The sequence below is a fragment of the Saimiri boliviensis genome, chromosome 12, assembly GCF_048565385.1.
Source record: "Saimiri boliviensis isolate mSaiBol1 chromosome 12, mSaiBol1.pri, whole genome shotgun sequence".
NCBI lineage: Eukaryota > Metazoa > Chordata > Mammalia > Primates > Cebidae > Saimiri > Saimiri boliviensis.
This window is the reverse complement of record NC_133460.1, coordinates 116025985-116042393: the sequence shown is the minus strand read 5'-3', so window position 1 is coordinate 116042393 and position 16409 is coordinate 116025985. Positions and strand designations below refer to the sequence as shown.

Genomic DNA, 16409 nt, shown 5'->3' with positions numbered 1-16409 from the left:
TGCCCTCTCCTTTCTAAGCCCCCTGGCTAGCTGGGCTCCTTGCCCTGCCCTGTGCACCCCTCACTCCGGGCCATCCCCCCATCCCTCTCTGTGCCCAGCATAGGCTGGGCCAGGAGCTCTCACAAACCTCCTGGGGGTGCCTGCTGCGCCTGACTTTCAGGGTGGTGGCCTGGCCGATTTCCATCAGTACCCAGCCCAGGCTCCCCTCCAGCTGCGGGGCCGGAGACCCTCTCCCGTTCAGCTGGGCCCAGGCCTGGGGTTCGAAGCCCTCGCGAAGGGCTGGCTTAGCCTGTATCTGGGAATGGAAGGAAGGGACAGACCCGCTCCAGGGGCCAAGAGACAGGAGGAAGGGGACGGCGCGGGGAAGGGCGCTGGCAGGGACGGGGTGCAGGCGTGCAGCGGCCGCGTTTTCCAGGCTGCGAGGAAGGAACTGAGAAAACGGGTCAAAAGGCCTTCCCCCCCGTCCCCAGCCACCCCGAGGAGCTGCCTGTCCTCTCAGTGACCCCATGTCTCAGGTGGACCCAGGAGAGGGGCAGAAGAGGAAGAGCACGTTTGTGAGAGAAGAAGGGCTGCCTGGCCGGGGCTCCTAGCTGTGTGCCCCTGGTCAGGGCCTGTGGACGTGGCCGCTGGATCCCACATCGCCTGGGCCCCCCGTGTGCCTGCAGTTGCCATGGCAACCCCAGGCGGCTGCTGCAGGACCACCCTGCCAGGTGTGGCCATGAGACCATAGCCGAGCCTGTGGCCTCAGATTCCACGCTGGGAGGAGCTGGTTCTGGGGTTCCTCGCCTCCACTGGGGGGGTTCGCTGCAGCTAGAGAGCAGCACTGGCTGAGAAGAGTTCCGGGGTATCTGGGTTCTGGATGAAACTCGGTCGCTAGCCTGGAGTCAGGGGTCCCAGGCCGGCCCCCAGGCAGCTCGAGTCAGCGCTGCCTGCAGCCCAGACTCTGCCCCGTGGGGGGTTCCTTGGGGGGGCCTCACGCCCTAAAGGCCAGCAGGATGGCAGGTCCACCCAAAGGCAGCCTGGGTGATCTCAGCCTGGCAGGAGGCTCTGTTTGTTCATCACATTTGTAGCCAGTAGACGCTGACACCGATTGGAAGCTGGGTGTGCTGGGGGTGCTGGGGCTGTTGGGGCTGCTGGGGCTGCTGGGGGCACTGGGGGTGCCTGGGGTGCTGGGGGTGCTGGGGTGCTGGGGGTGCCAGGGGTGCTGGTGTGCTGGGGGTGCTGGGGGTGCCGGGGGTGCTGGGGTGCCAGGGATGCCGGGGTGCTGGGTGTGCTGGGTGTGCTGGGCTGCTGGGGGTGCTGGGGGCGCCGGAGGTACTGGGGTGTCAGGGCTGCTGGGGGTGCCGGGGTGCTGGGATTGCCGGGGTACTGGGGGTGCCAGGGTCCCAGGGGTGCTGGGGGTGCTCATCTGTGAAGTTTGTTGCCATGGCGATTGACGCCTCCCTGTCCTCACTGTCCAGACCCTGCTCCTGAGATGTCCAGGCCTGGATCCTGGACCTGAGATGAGGATCCTGCGTCTATGTGCCGTGGGTGACCCCTCACACGACAGCCCCCTACTGTCCAGGAGCCTTGCTGAAAGGGAGCCAGCAGTGGCCACTAAAAGCTGATGACGTCCAGCAGCATCTTCAGAAGCCCCTCAGCGCTGGCCTGGTGCCGGGCTCCTGGGGCAGGGGCTGCTGCGGTCACTGCAGGGGGCCGAGCCTGGGTTTCTCCCCAAATTCGGCCCCTCACTTTCTAGCACCATAGGCTCTGGCTTCCTCGCCAGCCTGCTGCCCGGCCACCCCGCTCAGGGCGGCACGAGCCCTCTGCAGCAGCCAAGTGCCTGGCACGGAGCGACTCCCCTTTGGCAGGGAGTGTGCAGTGCCCTTGGGGATTTGGAGCAATGGCGTCTCTGGACTCGATTAGTTAGGACTCAGATGGTTTGATACGGACTTTTGTTTGGGTTTGGCTGACTTTGCTGTGATTCTGTGATTTGTGCATGTGAGACGGGCTCCCTCTGCCTGGCCGGGCCTGTAGGCTGGGGCTGGGTCTGAAGGATGTTTACAGGGCTGAGCTGACCTGTCCTGTGGGGACCAAAGGAATCTGTGGCTGGACCCAGGGCCCAGGCCAGGCTGTGGGGAGGCCCCCAGCACACAGTGCTCTCGGCCTGAGTCCTCACACAATCTGGAGGATGCCCACCAGCGTCCCAAGGGCCCAGGCCCGTGGCTCCCAGGAGCGCAGAGGGCAGAGCTGGCCACCACAGGGCCATGTGTTCGCACCCCATCTGATTTGGGGGTTTAAATGGTTCAGTACACGGTGATCTTCCTACCTTGGACCTCTGATGGGGAGTGCTTGGCCCATATGCCAAGCCTGACCCAGGGTGAGGGTTTCAGGAGCACTGGGGGCCCAGTTGGGGCTGGACAGTCAACCTGGCCTACAGCCTGGTCTCTGTCCAAGTGTCTACCCAGCGTGCCCTCTCCTCCGTGTGTGCACGTGTGTGTTCCTGTATGTGTGTGTGCCTCTGAGTGTGTGTTGTATGTGTATGTGGGTGTACTGCATGTGTGTATGAGTGTGTTCATGTGTGTATGCATGTGCGCCTGCATGTCTGTGTGTGTGGATGTGTGTACATGGCCTCTGTGTGTCTATGTGGTATGGATGTGTGTGCGTGCACTGCATGTGTGTACGAGTGTGTGTACCTGCATGTCTCTGTGTGTGCATGTATGTGGCATGTGTGTGTGGATGCCTCTGTGTGTGTTGCATGTTTGTATGTGGTATGCGTGTATGTGTGACTTGCATGTATGCATGTGGTATGTGTGTGACTGCCTCTGTGTGTGTTGCATGTGTGTATGTGGTATGTGTGTGTGTGACTGCCTCTTATGTGTTGCATGTGTGTATGTGGTATGTGTGTGTGAATGCCTTTGTGTGTTTGTGTTGCATGTGTGTGGTATGCTGTGTGTGCGAATGCCTCTGTATGTGTGTTGCATGTGTGTATGTGGTATGCATGTGTGTATGTGGTATGCATGTGTGTGTGAATGCCTCTGTGTGTGTGTTGCATGTGTGTATGTGGTATGCGTGTGTGTGTGACTGCGTGTGTGTGGTTGCATGTGTGTGTGGTATGCATGTGTGACTGCCTGTGTGTGTGTTTCATGTGTGTATGTGGTATGCATGTGTGTGAATGCCTTTGTGTGTGTTGCATGTGTGTATGTGGTATGCTGTGTGTGACTGCCTGTGTGTGTTGCATGTGTGTGAATGTGTGTGTATTGCATGTGTGTATGTGGTATGCATGTGTGTGAATGCCTCTGCATGTGTTGCATATATGTGGTATGTGTGTGTGACTACCTGTGTGTGTGTGTTGCATATGTGTATGTGGTATGCTGTGTGTGACTGTGTGTGTGTTGCATGTGTGTATGTGGTATGCATGTGTGTGTGACTGCCTCTGTGTGTGTGTTGCATGTGTGTATGTTGTATGCTTTGTGTGTGACTGCCTGTGTGTGTGTGTTGCATGTGTGTATGTGGTATGCATGTGTGTGTGACTGCGTGTGTGTGGTTGCATGTGTGTGTGGTATGCGTGTGTGACTGCCTGTGTGTGTGTTTCATGTGTGTATGTGGTATGCATGTGTGTGTGACTGCCTCTGTGTGTGTGTTGCATGTGTGTATGTGGTATGCTTTGTGTGTGACTGCCTGTGTGTGTGTGTTGCATGTGTGTATGTGGTATGCATGTGTGTGTGACTGCGTGTGTGTGGTTGCATGTGTGTGTGGTATGCGTGTGTGACTGCCTGTGTGTGTGTTTCATGTGTGTATGTGGTATGCATGTGTGTGTGAATGCCTTTGTGTGTGTTGCATGTGTGTATGTGGTATGCTGTGTGTGACTGCCTGTGTGTGTTGCATGTGTGTATGTGGTATGCGTGTGTGACTGCCTGTGTGTGTGTTTCATGTGTGTATGTGGTATGCGTGTGTGTGACTGCCTGTGTGTGTGTATTGCATGTGTATGTGGTGTGTGTGTGTGTGACTGCCTGTGTGTGTGTTGCATGTGTGTATGTGGTATGCGTGTGTGTGACTGCCTGTGTGTGTGGTTGCATGTGTGTGTGGTATGCGTGTGTGACTGCCTGTGTGTGTTTCATGTGTTCATGTGGTATGCGTGTGTGTGACTGCCTGTGTGTGTGTTGCATGTGTGTATGTGGTGTGTGTGTGTGTGACTGCCTGTGTGTGTGTTGCATGTGTGTGTGGTATGCGTGTGTGACTGCCTGTGTGTGTGTGGCATGTGTGTATGTGGTATGCGTGTGTGTGAATGCCTCTGTGTGTGTTGCATGTGTGAATGTGGTATGCATGTGTGTGTGAATGCCTGTGTCTGTGCACACGTGCACTGCATGTGTGTGAACTGTATGTTTCCAACGCTTTAATGCTGGGGCCTTGCTGACCCTGGGGAGACCGCCCCTCCTGCGCCAGCCACTTTCTAGAGATCAGAAACACTTGCCTTTGGTTGCCTTTCAAACGCGAGCCCACCGCCCCGGGGCCCACCGCCAGCATCTCCTCTGCACTTCCGGGCTCAAGGCCACATTCCCTGCACGAGTCACCTCGGGGCCTGACCCCGGACAGTCAAGGCGTTCTGTAATCCCACAGGCCAGTGCCAAGCCTGCCCACTCAGCTTTCCGGAACCACCTTTCCTGAGGAGGGTACTGCCTGCCTCTGCTCATGTTTCCCTTCACGTCGCCTGCCTCCGAGACACTGGCCTTTCCCTGCGTGGCCCCCTGGTGTGGCATACCCCTCCCCATCTTGGGAAGTGTAACTGACGGTCTCATCAATGGCAGGCATCTCCTGATCTAACCCACCTGTGTGAAAATAAAACCTACGTTGTAAAGCCGGGAGGTTTTCCTAAATGGTGCTGGTCTCAGGCCTGCTGTCTGGCCTCCTGTGGGGGCCGCCAAGAGCAGCTGCTGCACCACAGGCCTCAGTAGAAGCTGTCTAGGTCCACAGAGGCTGCCTCGTGCCCTGGCCAGATGGTGGGAGGACACCCCCCACCAGGGCTGTGGCAGCTCCCCAGGCCCCGTCTGCTTTGTCTGAGGCCAGCAGGGGCCCAGCTTAGCGGTGGCCTTTTCTCTGGGAAGGGTTAGGGCTGGAGCGTCTCTGGTGCTCCAGACTGTGCTGGGTCTGATCACAGTGGCTTTGAACGAGAGAGAGATGCTGAGGATTGAAGAGACCACCCTCCCCCACCCTCCCCCACCCTCCCCCACCTTCCCCTCCCCTCCCCTCCCCCAGGCCAGAGTTGGGAGGGAGGCGGCCACTGATTGGAGAACCTGCAGGAGCCCTGTGCACACAGCAGCTGGAGGCTCCTGGGAGGTTGGGAGGGATCCTGCTCTCCCTGCTGTGGGGAAGCTGATTCCGCTACGGCCGGTTGGCTCCAGGCTTCGGGGCAGAGGGGTGAAGCCGCACCGAGACCAGCCGTGCCCGCGTGCTCAGGTTCCTCTGTGCCTCACCCAGTGCTTTGGATTCATCTCCGCTGCCACCGAAGGATCAAAGCAAGCCTGCGTGGGGGCCTCAGTGCAGAGTCCTCATGGGAAGGAGCGGTTACCACATGCTCCGAAATGGGCCAGAACGCAGTGGGAATTTGCTGGGCCCACCTCTCCGGGTCACCCAGGCTGCACCTTTGTGCTTAAAATAGCTGTTTCCCTCATGACTGATGCAGGAGGGGAGAATTCTCACATCCAGTTTCTCCTTTTCTCCCCTCGACAGGCACGTGCATAGTCATTGTCTTTGCCCTGGAGCTGCGGGGAAGCTGAGGCCGGAGAGGTGGCCCTGCTGGCCTCGGTCAGGTCACCTGGCTTGGGAGGAACAAGCTCCAGTGGAGGGTGAAGTGGGCCCAGCCTGTGAGCACAGGGAGCACAGCCCAGGGGGAGGGAGCACAGCCCAGGGGGAGGGAGCACAGGGAGCACAGTCCAGGGAGTAGGAGCACAGCCCAGGGGGAGGGAGCCCAGGGAGCACAGCCCAGGGGAGAGAGCCCAGGGAGCACAGCCCAGGGGGAGGGAGCACAGCCCAGGGGGAGGGAGCCCAGGGAGCACAGCCCAGGGGGAGGGAGCACAGCCCAGGGGGAGGGAGCACAGCCCAGGGGGAGGGAGCCCAGGGAGCACAGTCCAGGGAGTGGGAGCACAGCCCAGGGGAGAGAGCCCAGGGAGCACAGTCCAGGGAGTGGGAGCATAGCCTGTGGGGAGGAGCCCAGGGGCAGGAGTGGGCATTTAAAATGAAACTGCCCACCCAGCTGGCAGCTCCTATCTCAGCAGCCAGGAGGCCGTGGCCAAGGAGCAAGGGAGAGATCCCCCTGTGTGGGTCCGTGTGGGTCCCTGAGGGCCAGCCGAAGTGTCAGGGCAGAATTGGTGCAGGACTTCCGTGATACAACCACAACATGGAAGCTGGAGATGTTTCGATACTTACAGACCTTGGCGGGTACACAGCAGGCCTGGCACCCACACACTCACTTGGAGGTTGGGGACACAAGCAGAGAGGGAGGGGTGCAGGGACCCTGGGGCCAACACGTTTGTTGGGCGGGTCCATAGGAGCTCTGGTGGCACCAGGTCAAGGGTCACACTGTGGTTGACATGTGGGCCTTATAAGCTGGGGGGCAGATGTTTGAATGGGCCGGGAAAGGAGGGGCCCTGCCAGGTGGGAGACATGCCTCTCACTTTCCATCTCTGGCCACTGCCGGAGCTGCGGGGTGGGGGATGGTATTAGAGACCGTGTCAAGGGTGGCTGAGCCGTGCTTCTGGTGTGGACGGTTAAACCTGTGTTTGAGACTGACCTGCGGCCGCATGATGTCACAGGCTCCCCGTCCCGGGCCACCTCCCTGTCTGTCCTGCAGCAAACCCACAAGTGAAAAGGAAGCTTCCTCATCACCCTGCTCAGCCCACGTGTGGCAGACACAGCTGCCCAGTGTGTGTGGCCCGTGCACGGGGCTGCCGCCTGCCACCAAGCCTCAGCTTCCTCCTCTGGACTGGGAGTCCCTGGCCTCCCCATGAGGTCACCCCATGTGGGAGCCTCATGACAGGTAGTCAGCATCCAGGACTGCAGGGACACCACTGGCCATTTCTGGGCTGTCGGGCCTCCCTTTGGGCCCAGAGCTCAGGTGCCAGCACTGGCCACGTCCCTCCACTGACCAGGCCGTCCATAGGTTCTGGCACCTGGGGAAGTGGCCAGGGGTCCTTTCTGTGTTCCTGACTCAGGCCCATGCATGGGCTTTGGGCCACGGAAGCATTACCTCAAGTCTTTTTCTAGCTTTTAGAAGGTGCAACTCACATGCTATTGAGAGGAGCACCGTGACCCCCGCAAGCACCCGGGTCCGGCCTCACCAGGAACCGACGTGGCGCCCACCGTGTTTAGCCACAACCTTCGCCTGCCTCCCGCCGTGCCCTGGGCATCTAAAATGAGTTCCAGAGAGCACATCATTTGATCCGTCGATATTTTAGTGTGTATCTTTAAAGATGAGGACTGTCTTCATAGGCACCACCGTGCTATCTTCCACACCTGAAGCAACGGTCTTTGTGACCCGTCACACTGCACCAGGCTTGCGTCTCCCAGAGCCCGTGTGTCTTCTCCCTGTTTCTCTGAGTCAGGATATGAATAAGTCTATGCAGCAAGGTGGCCCCGAGCAGCAGCCACTCTGGGGGCCCTCAGTCCTTGCTGGTTACTTGCTGAGGGCCCAGGTGGCTCCGGGTCCTGAGCATCCCATCTGTTTCTGCTGCCCACGTCACCTGGAGGCCCTGGCACAGTCCTTTCCTCCTGCCTCCTCCTCCTCCCCAGAAATATCCCTTGTCAAAAAGATTTTGGTTCATATTTCCATTGATTTCTTGTATCTGCTTAACCTGCTTCTGGCATCAAGGGTGGCACACTGCTCACACACCTGATTCCATTCCCATGGCTCACACTACTCACAGCTCACACCACTCACACCACTCACACAGCCCACACCACTCACACGGCTCACACCACTCACACAGCCCACACCACTCAAACGGCTCACACCACTCACACAGCCCACACCACTCAGCGGCTCACACCACTCACACGGCCCACACCACTCACACTGCTCACACCACTCATACGGCTCACACCACTCAGCTCACACCACTCACATGGCTCACACCACTCACATGGACCACACCACTCACATGGTTCACACCACTCACACGGCTTACACCACTGACATGGCTCACACCACTCACAGCTCACACCACTCACACGGTTCACACCACTCATGGTTCACACCACTCACAGCTCACACCACTCACACTGCTCACACCACTCAGCTCACACCACTCACACGGCTCACACCACTCACATGGACCACACCACTCACACGGTTCACACCACTCACACGGCTTACACCACTGACACGGCTCACACCACTCATAGCTCATACCACTCACACAGTTCATACCACTCACGGTTCACACCACATGGCTCACACTGCTCACATGGCTCACGCTGCTCACATGGCTCACACCACTCACACGGCCCACACCACTCACACGGCTCACATGGCCCACACCACTCACATGGCTCATACCACTCACAGGGCTCACACCGCTCACACGGCCCACACCACTCACACTGCTCACACCACTCATATGGCTCACACCACTCACATGGCTCACACCACTCACACGGACCACACCACTCACATGGTTCACACCACTCACATGGCTTACACCACTGACACGGCTCACACCACTCACAGCTCACACCACTCACACGGTTCACACCACTCATGGTTCACACCACTCACACGGCTCACACCGCTCACATGGCTCACACTACTTATGGCTCACACCACTCACATGGCCCACACCACTCACATGGCTCACACGGCTCACACCACTCACACGGCTCACATGGCCCACACCACTCACATGGCTCACACCACTCACATGGCCCACACCACTCACACGGCTCACGCCGCTCACACGACTCACACTACTCACAGCTCACACCACTCACACGGCCCACACCACTCACATGGCTCACACCACTCACACAACTCACACTACTCACAGCTCATACCACTCACACAGCCCACACCACTCACATGGCTCACACAGCTCACACCGCTCACACGGCTTACACCGCTCACATGCCTCACACAGCCCACACCACTCACACCAGTCACACGGCTCACATGGCCCACACCACTCACACGGCTCACACCGCTCACACGGCTCACACTACTCACAGCTCACACCACTCACATGGCCCACATCACTCACACGACCCACACTGCTCACACGGCTCACACTGCTCTCATGCCTCACACGGCCCACACCACTCACACCAGTCACACGGCTCACACGGCCCACACCACTCACATGGCCCACACCACTCACACCGCTCACGGCCCACACCACTCACATGGCTCACACTACTCACAGCTCACACCACTCACACGGCCCACACCGCTCACACGGCTCACACCGCTCACATGGCTCACACCGCTCACACGGCTCATATGGCTCACACCAGTCACATGGCTCACACCAGTCACACGGCTCACACGGCTCACACAGTCCACACCACTCACACGGCTCACACCGCTCACACAGCTCACATTGCTCACACCACTCACACAGCTCACATGGCCCACACCAGTCATACGGCTCACACGGCCCACACCGCTCACATGGCTTACACCGCTCACACGGCTCACACAGCCCACACCAGTCACAAGGCTCACACGGCCCACACCACTCACACGGCCCACACCGCTCGCATGGCTCACATGGCTCACACCGCTCATGGCTCACACGGCTCACACTGCTCACATGGCTCACACGGCCCATACCATTCACACGGCCCACACCACTCACACGGCCCACACCACTCACATGGCCCACACTGCTCACAATGCTCACACGGCTCACACAGCTCATACCGCTCACACGGCCCACACTGCTCACATGGCTCACAGGGCCCACACCAGTCAGACAGCTCACACAGCCCACACCACTTACACGGCCCACACCACTCACATGGCCCACACTGCTCACACCGCTCACACGGCTCACACAGCTCACACCGCTCACACGGCTCACACCGCTCACACGGCCCACACCACTCACACCGCTCACACTGCTCACACAGCTCACATGGCTCACACGGCTCACACAGCCCACACCAGTCACACAGCTCACACGGCTCACACGGCTCACACCGCTCACACGGCTCACACAGCCCACACCACTCACACCGCTCACACCGCTCACACGGCTCACACAGCCCACACCAGTCACACAGCTCACACCGCTCACACGGCTCACACAGCTCACACGGCTCACACAGCTCACACGGCCCACACCACTCACACCGCTCACACAGCTCACATGGCTCACACAGCCCACACCAGTCACACGGCTCACACCGCTCACACGGCCCACACCGCTCACACCACCCACACGGCTCACACCACTCACACAGTTCACACTACTCACCACTCCTGGCTCACCACAGCTCACATGGCTCACACCACTCACACGGCTCACTTAGATCTTCAAAATGTGTAAACAGCATTGAGTTGAGTTGAAATGGCAGTTACGTGGCCACAGGTACCAGCCTGTTCCAGGTGGTGCCGTGGCCTCCACTTCAGTAGTGTTTCACAGGAAAAGCCAGGGCTCCCAAGCCCGGGGTGGACTTGATCCTCTTCATGGCGAGACCTTTAACTCCATTTCCTCTAATTCCGTTTCCTCTAACTCCACTTCCTGGAACTCCTTTTCCTTGAGTTCCATTTTCTCTGTGAGCTTAAGTCAGTGATTGGAGGAAACGGCCAGGAAGGCAGGGACCGGTTTCCTGGAGGAAGCGGATGAGCCGGGCCTGGCTGCCCTCAGCCCCCAGGCTTGGTTGGAGAGGCTGCCCACCAGGTCTCCAGGCTTCTGTCAGCGCTGCCTTGTGTGATTTCCGGTGCCACGGTCCCTCCAGACAGAGACTGCACCGACCCCAGGGCTTGATGATGCCACCGCTCCCTGGAGCCTCCTCCGTCCAAGGGAGCCTGCCGGACCCGCCTGTTTTTGACCCAAACCTTTTCTCTGTGTTCTCACCTAAGAGCACTTTGACATGATGGACTTGATCAAATCCATTTCAAGGGAAAACCCCACGCCACCCAAACCACCTTGACTGTGCCTGAGCATCCACGCCTCGGAGGGCGGGTCCTGGTAATAAGTGGCAGGGCCAGGACCCTCCTGCCGGCCTGGGTCGGAAAATGATGAAGGAGGTTGGGGGAAGCGGGCTGCTGGGTTGGCAGGTGGCAGGGAGAGAGCAGGCGCTCGGGTGAGGGCGCAGTGTGAGCCCAGGTGAGGCTGCTGCCCGCAGACACGGCCACGGCGCTTGAGCGTGCAGGGTGTTTTCAGGGATGCTTATCCACCGGAGGCATGGAGAAGGTGAGTTTCCTGCCAAAACAAAGTTCCCCACCTCGTTGTCTGCAAATAGCAGAAGTTTCTCGTCATTTTGATGATGGGAAGCCTGACCTCTGGCAGGGTGGTTCTTCTGCGAGGCCCCGGTAGGAGGACCCTCTGTGCTTCTGGCATCCAGGGGCCGCTGGGAGGCCCCAGTAGGAGGACCCTCTGTGCCTCTCCTGGCATCCAGGGGGATGCTGGGAAGCTCTGTGGGAAGACCCTCTGTGTCTTCCCCTGGCATCAGGGGGCTGCTGGGAGGCCCCGGTAGGAGGACCCTCTGTGCCTTTCCTGGCGTCCAGGGACTTCCAGCCACTCCTGGTGTCCTCAGCTAGCAGCCGCATCACTCCATCCCCCGTCCCCAGGCCGGCGTCTTTACACCACCAGCTCTGCTCCACCTTCACACCACCTCACCCCCAGGCCTGCGTCACATCTTCTCTTTTCTGTCTCTTACAAGGATGCCTGTGGTTGGTGTTAGGGTCCATCCTGATTCAAGACCTCCAGATCCTCAATTATGCCTTTGAAGACCTTTATTCTCAGTAAGGCCACATTCCAAGGCTCCTGGTGGCCTGTGAGTGTGGGCATGGGAGGCCTGTGAGTGTGGCCATGTCTTTTGGGGACATACTCGGGTGTACTGCAGGGGGTCGAGGCATTCCCCAGGGAGCAGCCATGGCACCTCACCTGCACTGCCAGTGCATGTGCATGGTGCTGCCACATAGAGAGACTTACAAACTTTTCTTGAATTGCAGTTGAGCTGACAATGTTCCAGAACACAGAGCCCAAAGACTCGGGAGACCTGGGTCTGACCCTACCTCTCCTCTGCTCCCCAGGGCAGCTCCTCTCACAGGGCCAGACCAGGGGCTTGGATCGTGGCTGATGGTGCCACCATCCATGGAAGTTTGTTTCACAGGTGGGGAAACTGAGGCTGGAGGGAAATGGATCTGCTGCTTTGTTGTGGTGGACAAAGGAGCCAGGGTGTGCAAGGCCAGGCCCTGACCCGAGGCGGCTTTTCTGTCCCTGCTTCCTGGCCACGGGTGACTGGCCGTGTATGACCAGGAGAGCAGGCTCCAGTCACAGGACCAAGGACCAGTCCCAGACGGAGCCCAGGCCCCAGCCATGGGACAGGGGGTGGTCCTGGGTGAGCTCGCCTGGCGGGCGGGTGAGAGCCCGACTGGAGTGACCCCCATCGGTGTCCACTGCCCCCGTGGCTGGACCCAGAGGGCACGGGAAGCCAGGAGCACCTGTCCCCTGGTGAGTGGGCTGTGGGGGTTCAGCACCCCAAGGGAAGGTGTATTCTTCCAGAGATCCCCTCTGAGAGCTGACCTGCGACGTGAGCAGGCAGGGCAGAGGGACCCCAGATAGGGTTGGGTCACTCGGGCAGGCAGCTTTCTGGGGCGGCTCACAAAGCCTGGGGTTTCGGACTGCTGGAGAGGGCCTTGGGCCGCAGGTGCGGGCGCCGTCGGGCAGACCCTGGGTGAGGTGGGCTCGGCAGCCCCGCCCAGCTTCCCAGCAGCAGCAGGAGCCCCAGGCTCAGCCAGTGCCCCCAAGCCAGGCTCCTGAGGGCAGAGGGTAGGGGGTCAGGTTTTCCACCCTGTTCGCCTCACAGCCTGTCCTGTCCCAGCCCCGGGCAGGAACCAGCCTTTCTGGAGCGGTTTCTGGGCCTGTGGTCACTGCCCCGGGCGTTCAGCGGCCCTGCGCAGGAGGGCGTGAGCTCTGGGGTGCTGCTCTTCTGTGCCTGTGCGGAGCAAGGCTGGGGCTTCTGTCTGGAGGACGGGACTCTGCCTGCTGTGGGCAGGTGCGTGGAAGGGAGGCCGTGCTGCTGAGCCACGCCACTCTGCCCTGTTGGCAGCGGGAAGCAGCAGGAGAGGGGCCTCGAGCTCAAGTGGGTGGCCAGGGGCGGCCGCAGCTTACACTCATTGTCATTCTGAAACCTTCAACTGACTTTCAATGTAATAATTTAAAACGTGGTTATAGAAAATACAGGAAGTTCAGGAGAAATCCCGCCCAGCCCTCCCAAGGCGGGCTTGTTCAAGCTCAGCCTCTGCCTGTTCTTGCTGTGCTGCCTGTAGCTGCCCCCACTCCTTGGCAGGTGTGGCGGTGTTTTCAGGAGCCCCAGTCAGCACATATGCCTCCGGGCAGCCACCAGCACAGGGTGCTTCCTGCCCCTCCAGGCCCAGCTTTCACCACCCACCAGGCAGGGCGGTGCTGAGGCCATGCCTGGTGCCAGCTTCCCGGAGGGGCCACATTTAGTGCCCATGTGCCAGAATCCAAGCCACTGTCTCCCGTGCCACGGGGCTGCCTCTGGATCCACCCAGGCCACTGCTTTGCATAATCAGACATGCTTTCCTAGTCTGGGCTAGCCTGTGCTCTCACAGTTTGACTCCCAGAGGCTCCTGGAGGGAGGGAGGGACGGAGGGTCACCACTATGCTTCACAACGGGACTGAGTCTCAGGGATGGGACTCCAGGAACAGCCACGGAGCCACGATGTGACTGAGGCAGGTGCCTCCAGGGCCCCACACTAAGCAATACAGGAACCTCTGGGGGCAGAATCATGGCCCCCAAAACATCCACGTCCTAATCCCCAGAACAAATATGTTGCTGTATGTGGCAGAGGAAAGCGTCTGCTGTGTCCAGGCAGCGGAGGGGCTGTGGTGGGTCGCCAGGCATCCCCACGCACCCTCAGGTGTCCTCATGCAATCCCAGGCGTCCCGCCGATCAGCCCTGTGCCCTCCAGGTGTGCATCGTGCAGAAGCGGGACACGGAGAAGATGTACGCCATGAAGTACATGAACAAGCAGCAGTGCATCGAGCGGGACGAGGTGCGTAACGTCTTCCGGGAGCTGGAGATCCTGCAGGAGATCGAGCACGTCTTCCTGGTGAACCTCTGGTGAGCCTGCCCCGGGGCCCGGCCTCGCTGCTGAGACTGGCTGCCCTGACGGCACCGTCCTCTCCTGCCCTCGGTGCGCCCTGGCCCTCGTGTCCCGGGGATGCCCCCACCACCCACAGGCCCTTTGTGCCCCGCCCCATTCATGTCCCTTCCTATGCCTCAGGGTTGGCAGGGGCCCAGGTGACTGTAGCATGCTGGGGTTAGTTAATGCAGCATCTCGGCTGAGCGTGCCAGAGGCTCGGGGCTTCCCTGCAAGGGAGGTGTGCCTGCCCACGGAGTCTCTGGCAGCAGTCAGGGAGGGAGGGTTCAGGGACTGGCCTGGAGTTCCTACCAAAACGATGAACTCCAAGACCAGCTCCAGGAGGTGTTGGAGCCTGTCCTCCGCTGAGAGGTTCACCCAGTCCTCTCTGGGAGTCCTCCCTGATGCAAGGGTCCTCCTCAGCTCAGGAGCGCTCCCCAGTGCAGAGGTCCTCCCCGACTCAGGCGTGCTCCCCAGTGCAGAGGTCCTCCCCAGCTCAGGAGTGCTCCCCAGTGCAGAGGTCCTCCCCGGCTCAGGAGTGCTCCCCAGTGCAGAGGTCCTCCCCGACTCAGGCGTGCTCCCCAGTGCAGAGGTCCTCCCCGACTCAGGAGTGCTCCCCAGCGCAGAGGTCCTCCCCGACTCAGGAGTGCTCCCCAGTGCAGAGGTCCTCCCCGACTCAGGAGTGCTCCCCAGCGCAGAGGTCCTCCCCAGCTCAGGCGTGCTCCCCAGCGCAGAGGTCCTCCCCGACTCAGGCGTGCTCCCCAGTGCAGAGGTCCTCCCCGACTCAGGAGTGCTCCCCAGCGCAGAGGTCCTCCCCAGCTCAGGCGTGCTCCCCAGCGCAGAGGTCCTCCCCGACTCAGGAGTGCTCCCCAGTGCAGAGGTCCTCCCCAGCTCAGGAGTGCTCCCCAGTGCAGAGGTCCTCCCCAGCTCAGGAGTGCTCCCCAGTGCAGAGGTCCTCCCCGACTCAGGAGTGCTCCCCAGCGCAGAGGTCCTCCCCAGCTCAGGAGTGCTCCCCAGCGCAGAGGTCCTCCCCGACTCAGGAGTGCTCCCCAGCGCAGAGGTCCTCCCCGACTCAGGAGTGCTCCCCAGTGCAGAGGTCCTCCCCGACTCAGGAGTGCTCCCCAGTGCAGAGGTCCTCCCCGACTCAGGAGTGCTCCCCAGCGCAGAGGTCCTCCCCGGCTCAGGCGTGCTCCCCAGTGCAGAGGTCCTCCCCGACTCAGGAGTGCTCCCCAGTGCAGAGGTCCTCCCCGACTCAGGAGCGCTCCCCAGTGCAGAGGTCCTCCCCGGCTCAGGAGCGCTCCCCAGTGCAGAGGTCCTCCTCGGCTCAGGAGCGCTCCCCAGCGCAGAGGTCCTCCCCGACTCAGGAGTGCTCCCCAGCGCAGAGGTCCTCCCCGGCTCAGGAGCGCTCCCCAGTGCAGAGGTCCTCCCCGACTCAGGAGCGCTCCCCAGCGCAGAGGTCCTCCCCGGCTCAGGCGTGCTCCCCAGCGCAGAGGTCCTCCCCGGCTCAGGAGCGCTCCCCAGCGCAGAGGTCCTCCCCGGCTCAGGAGCGCTCCCCAGCGCAGAGGTCCTCCCCGGCTCAGGAGCGCTCCCCAGTGCAGAGGTCCTCCCCGACTCAGGAGCGCTCCCCAGCGCAGAGGTCCTCCCCGGCTCAGGAGCGCTCCCCAGTGCAGAGGTCCTCCCCGGCTCAGGAGCGCTCCCCAGTGCAGAGGTCCTCCCCGACTCAGGAGCGCTCCCCAGCGCAGAGGTCCTCCCCGGCTCAGGAGTGCTCCCCAGTGCAGAGGTCCTCCCCGACTCAGGAGTGCTCCCCAGTGCAGAGGTCCTCCCCGACTCAGGAGCGCTCCCCAGTGCAGAGGTCCTCCCCGACTCAGGAGTGCTCCCCAGTGCAGAGGTCCTCCCCGACTCAGGAGCGCTCCCCAGTGCAGAGGTCCTCCCCAGCACAGGAGTGCTCCCCAGTGCAGAGGTCCTCCCCAGCTCAGGAGTGCTCCCCAGTGCAGAGGTCCTCCCCAGCTCAGGAGTGCTCCCCAGTGCAGAGGTCCTCCCCGACTCAGGAGTGCTCCCCAGCGCAGAGGTCCTCCCCGACTCAGGAGTGCTCCCCAGCGCA

At 60.8% G+C, this 16409-nt stretch overlaps 1 protein-coding gene across 2 annotated transcripts in view; it reads left to right on the top strand.

Moving 5' to 3' along the window:
* STK32C (serine/threonine kinase 32C) overlaps positions 1-16409 on the top strand; it is a 98636-nt gene that overhangs the window by 61057 nt on the left and 21170 nt on the right. For both annotated transcript variants that reach the window (XM_039465357.2, XM_039465358.2), the window contains exon 3: positions 14138-14289. In XM_039465357.2, the coding sequence (XP_039321291.2) occupies positions 14138-14289 (152 nt within the window). The remainder of the gene's footprint in view (positions 1-14137; positions 14290-16409) is intronic.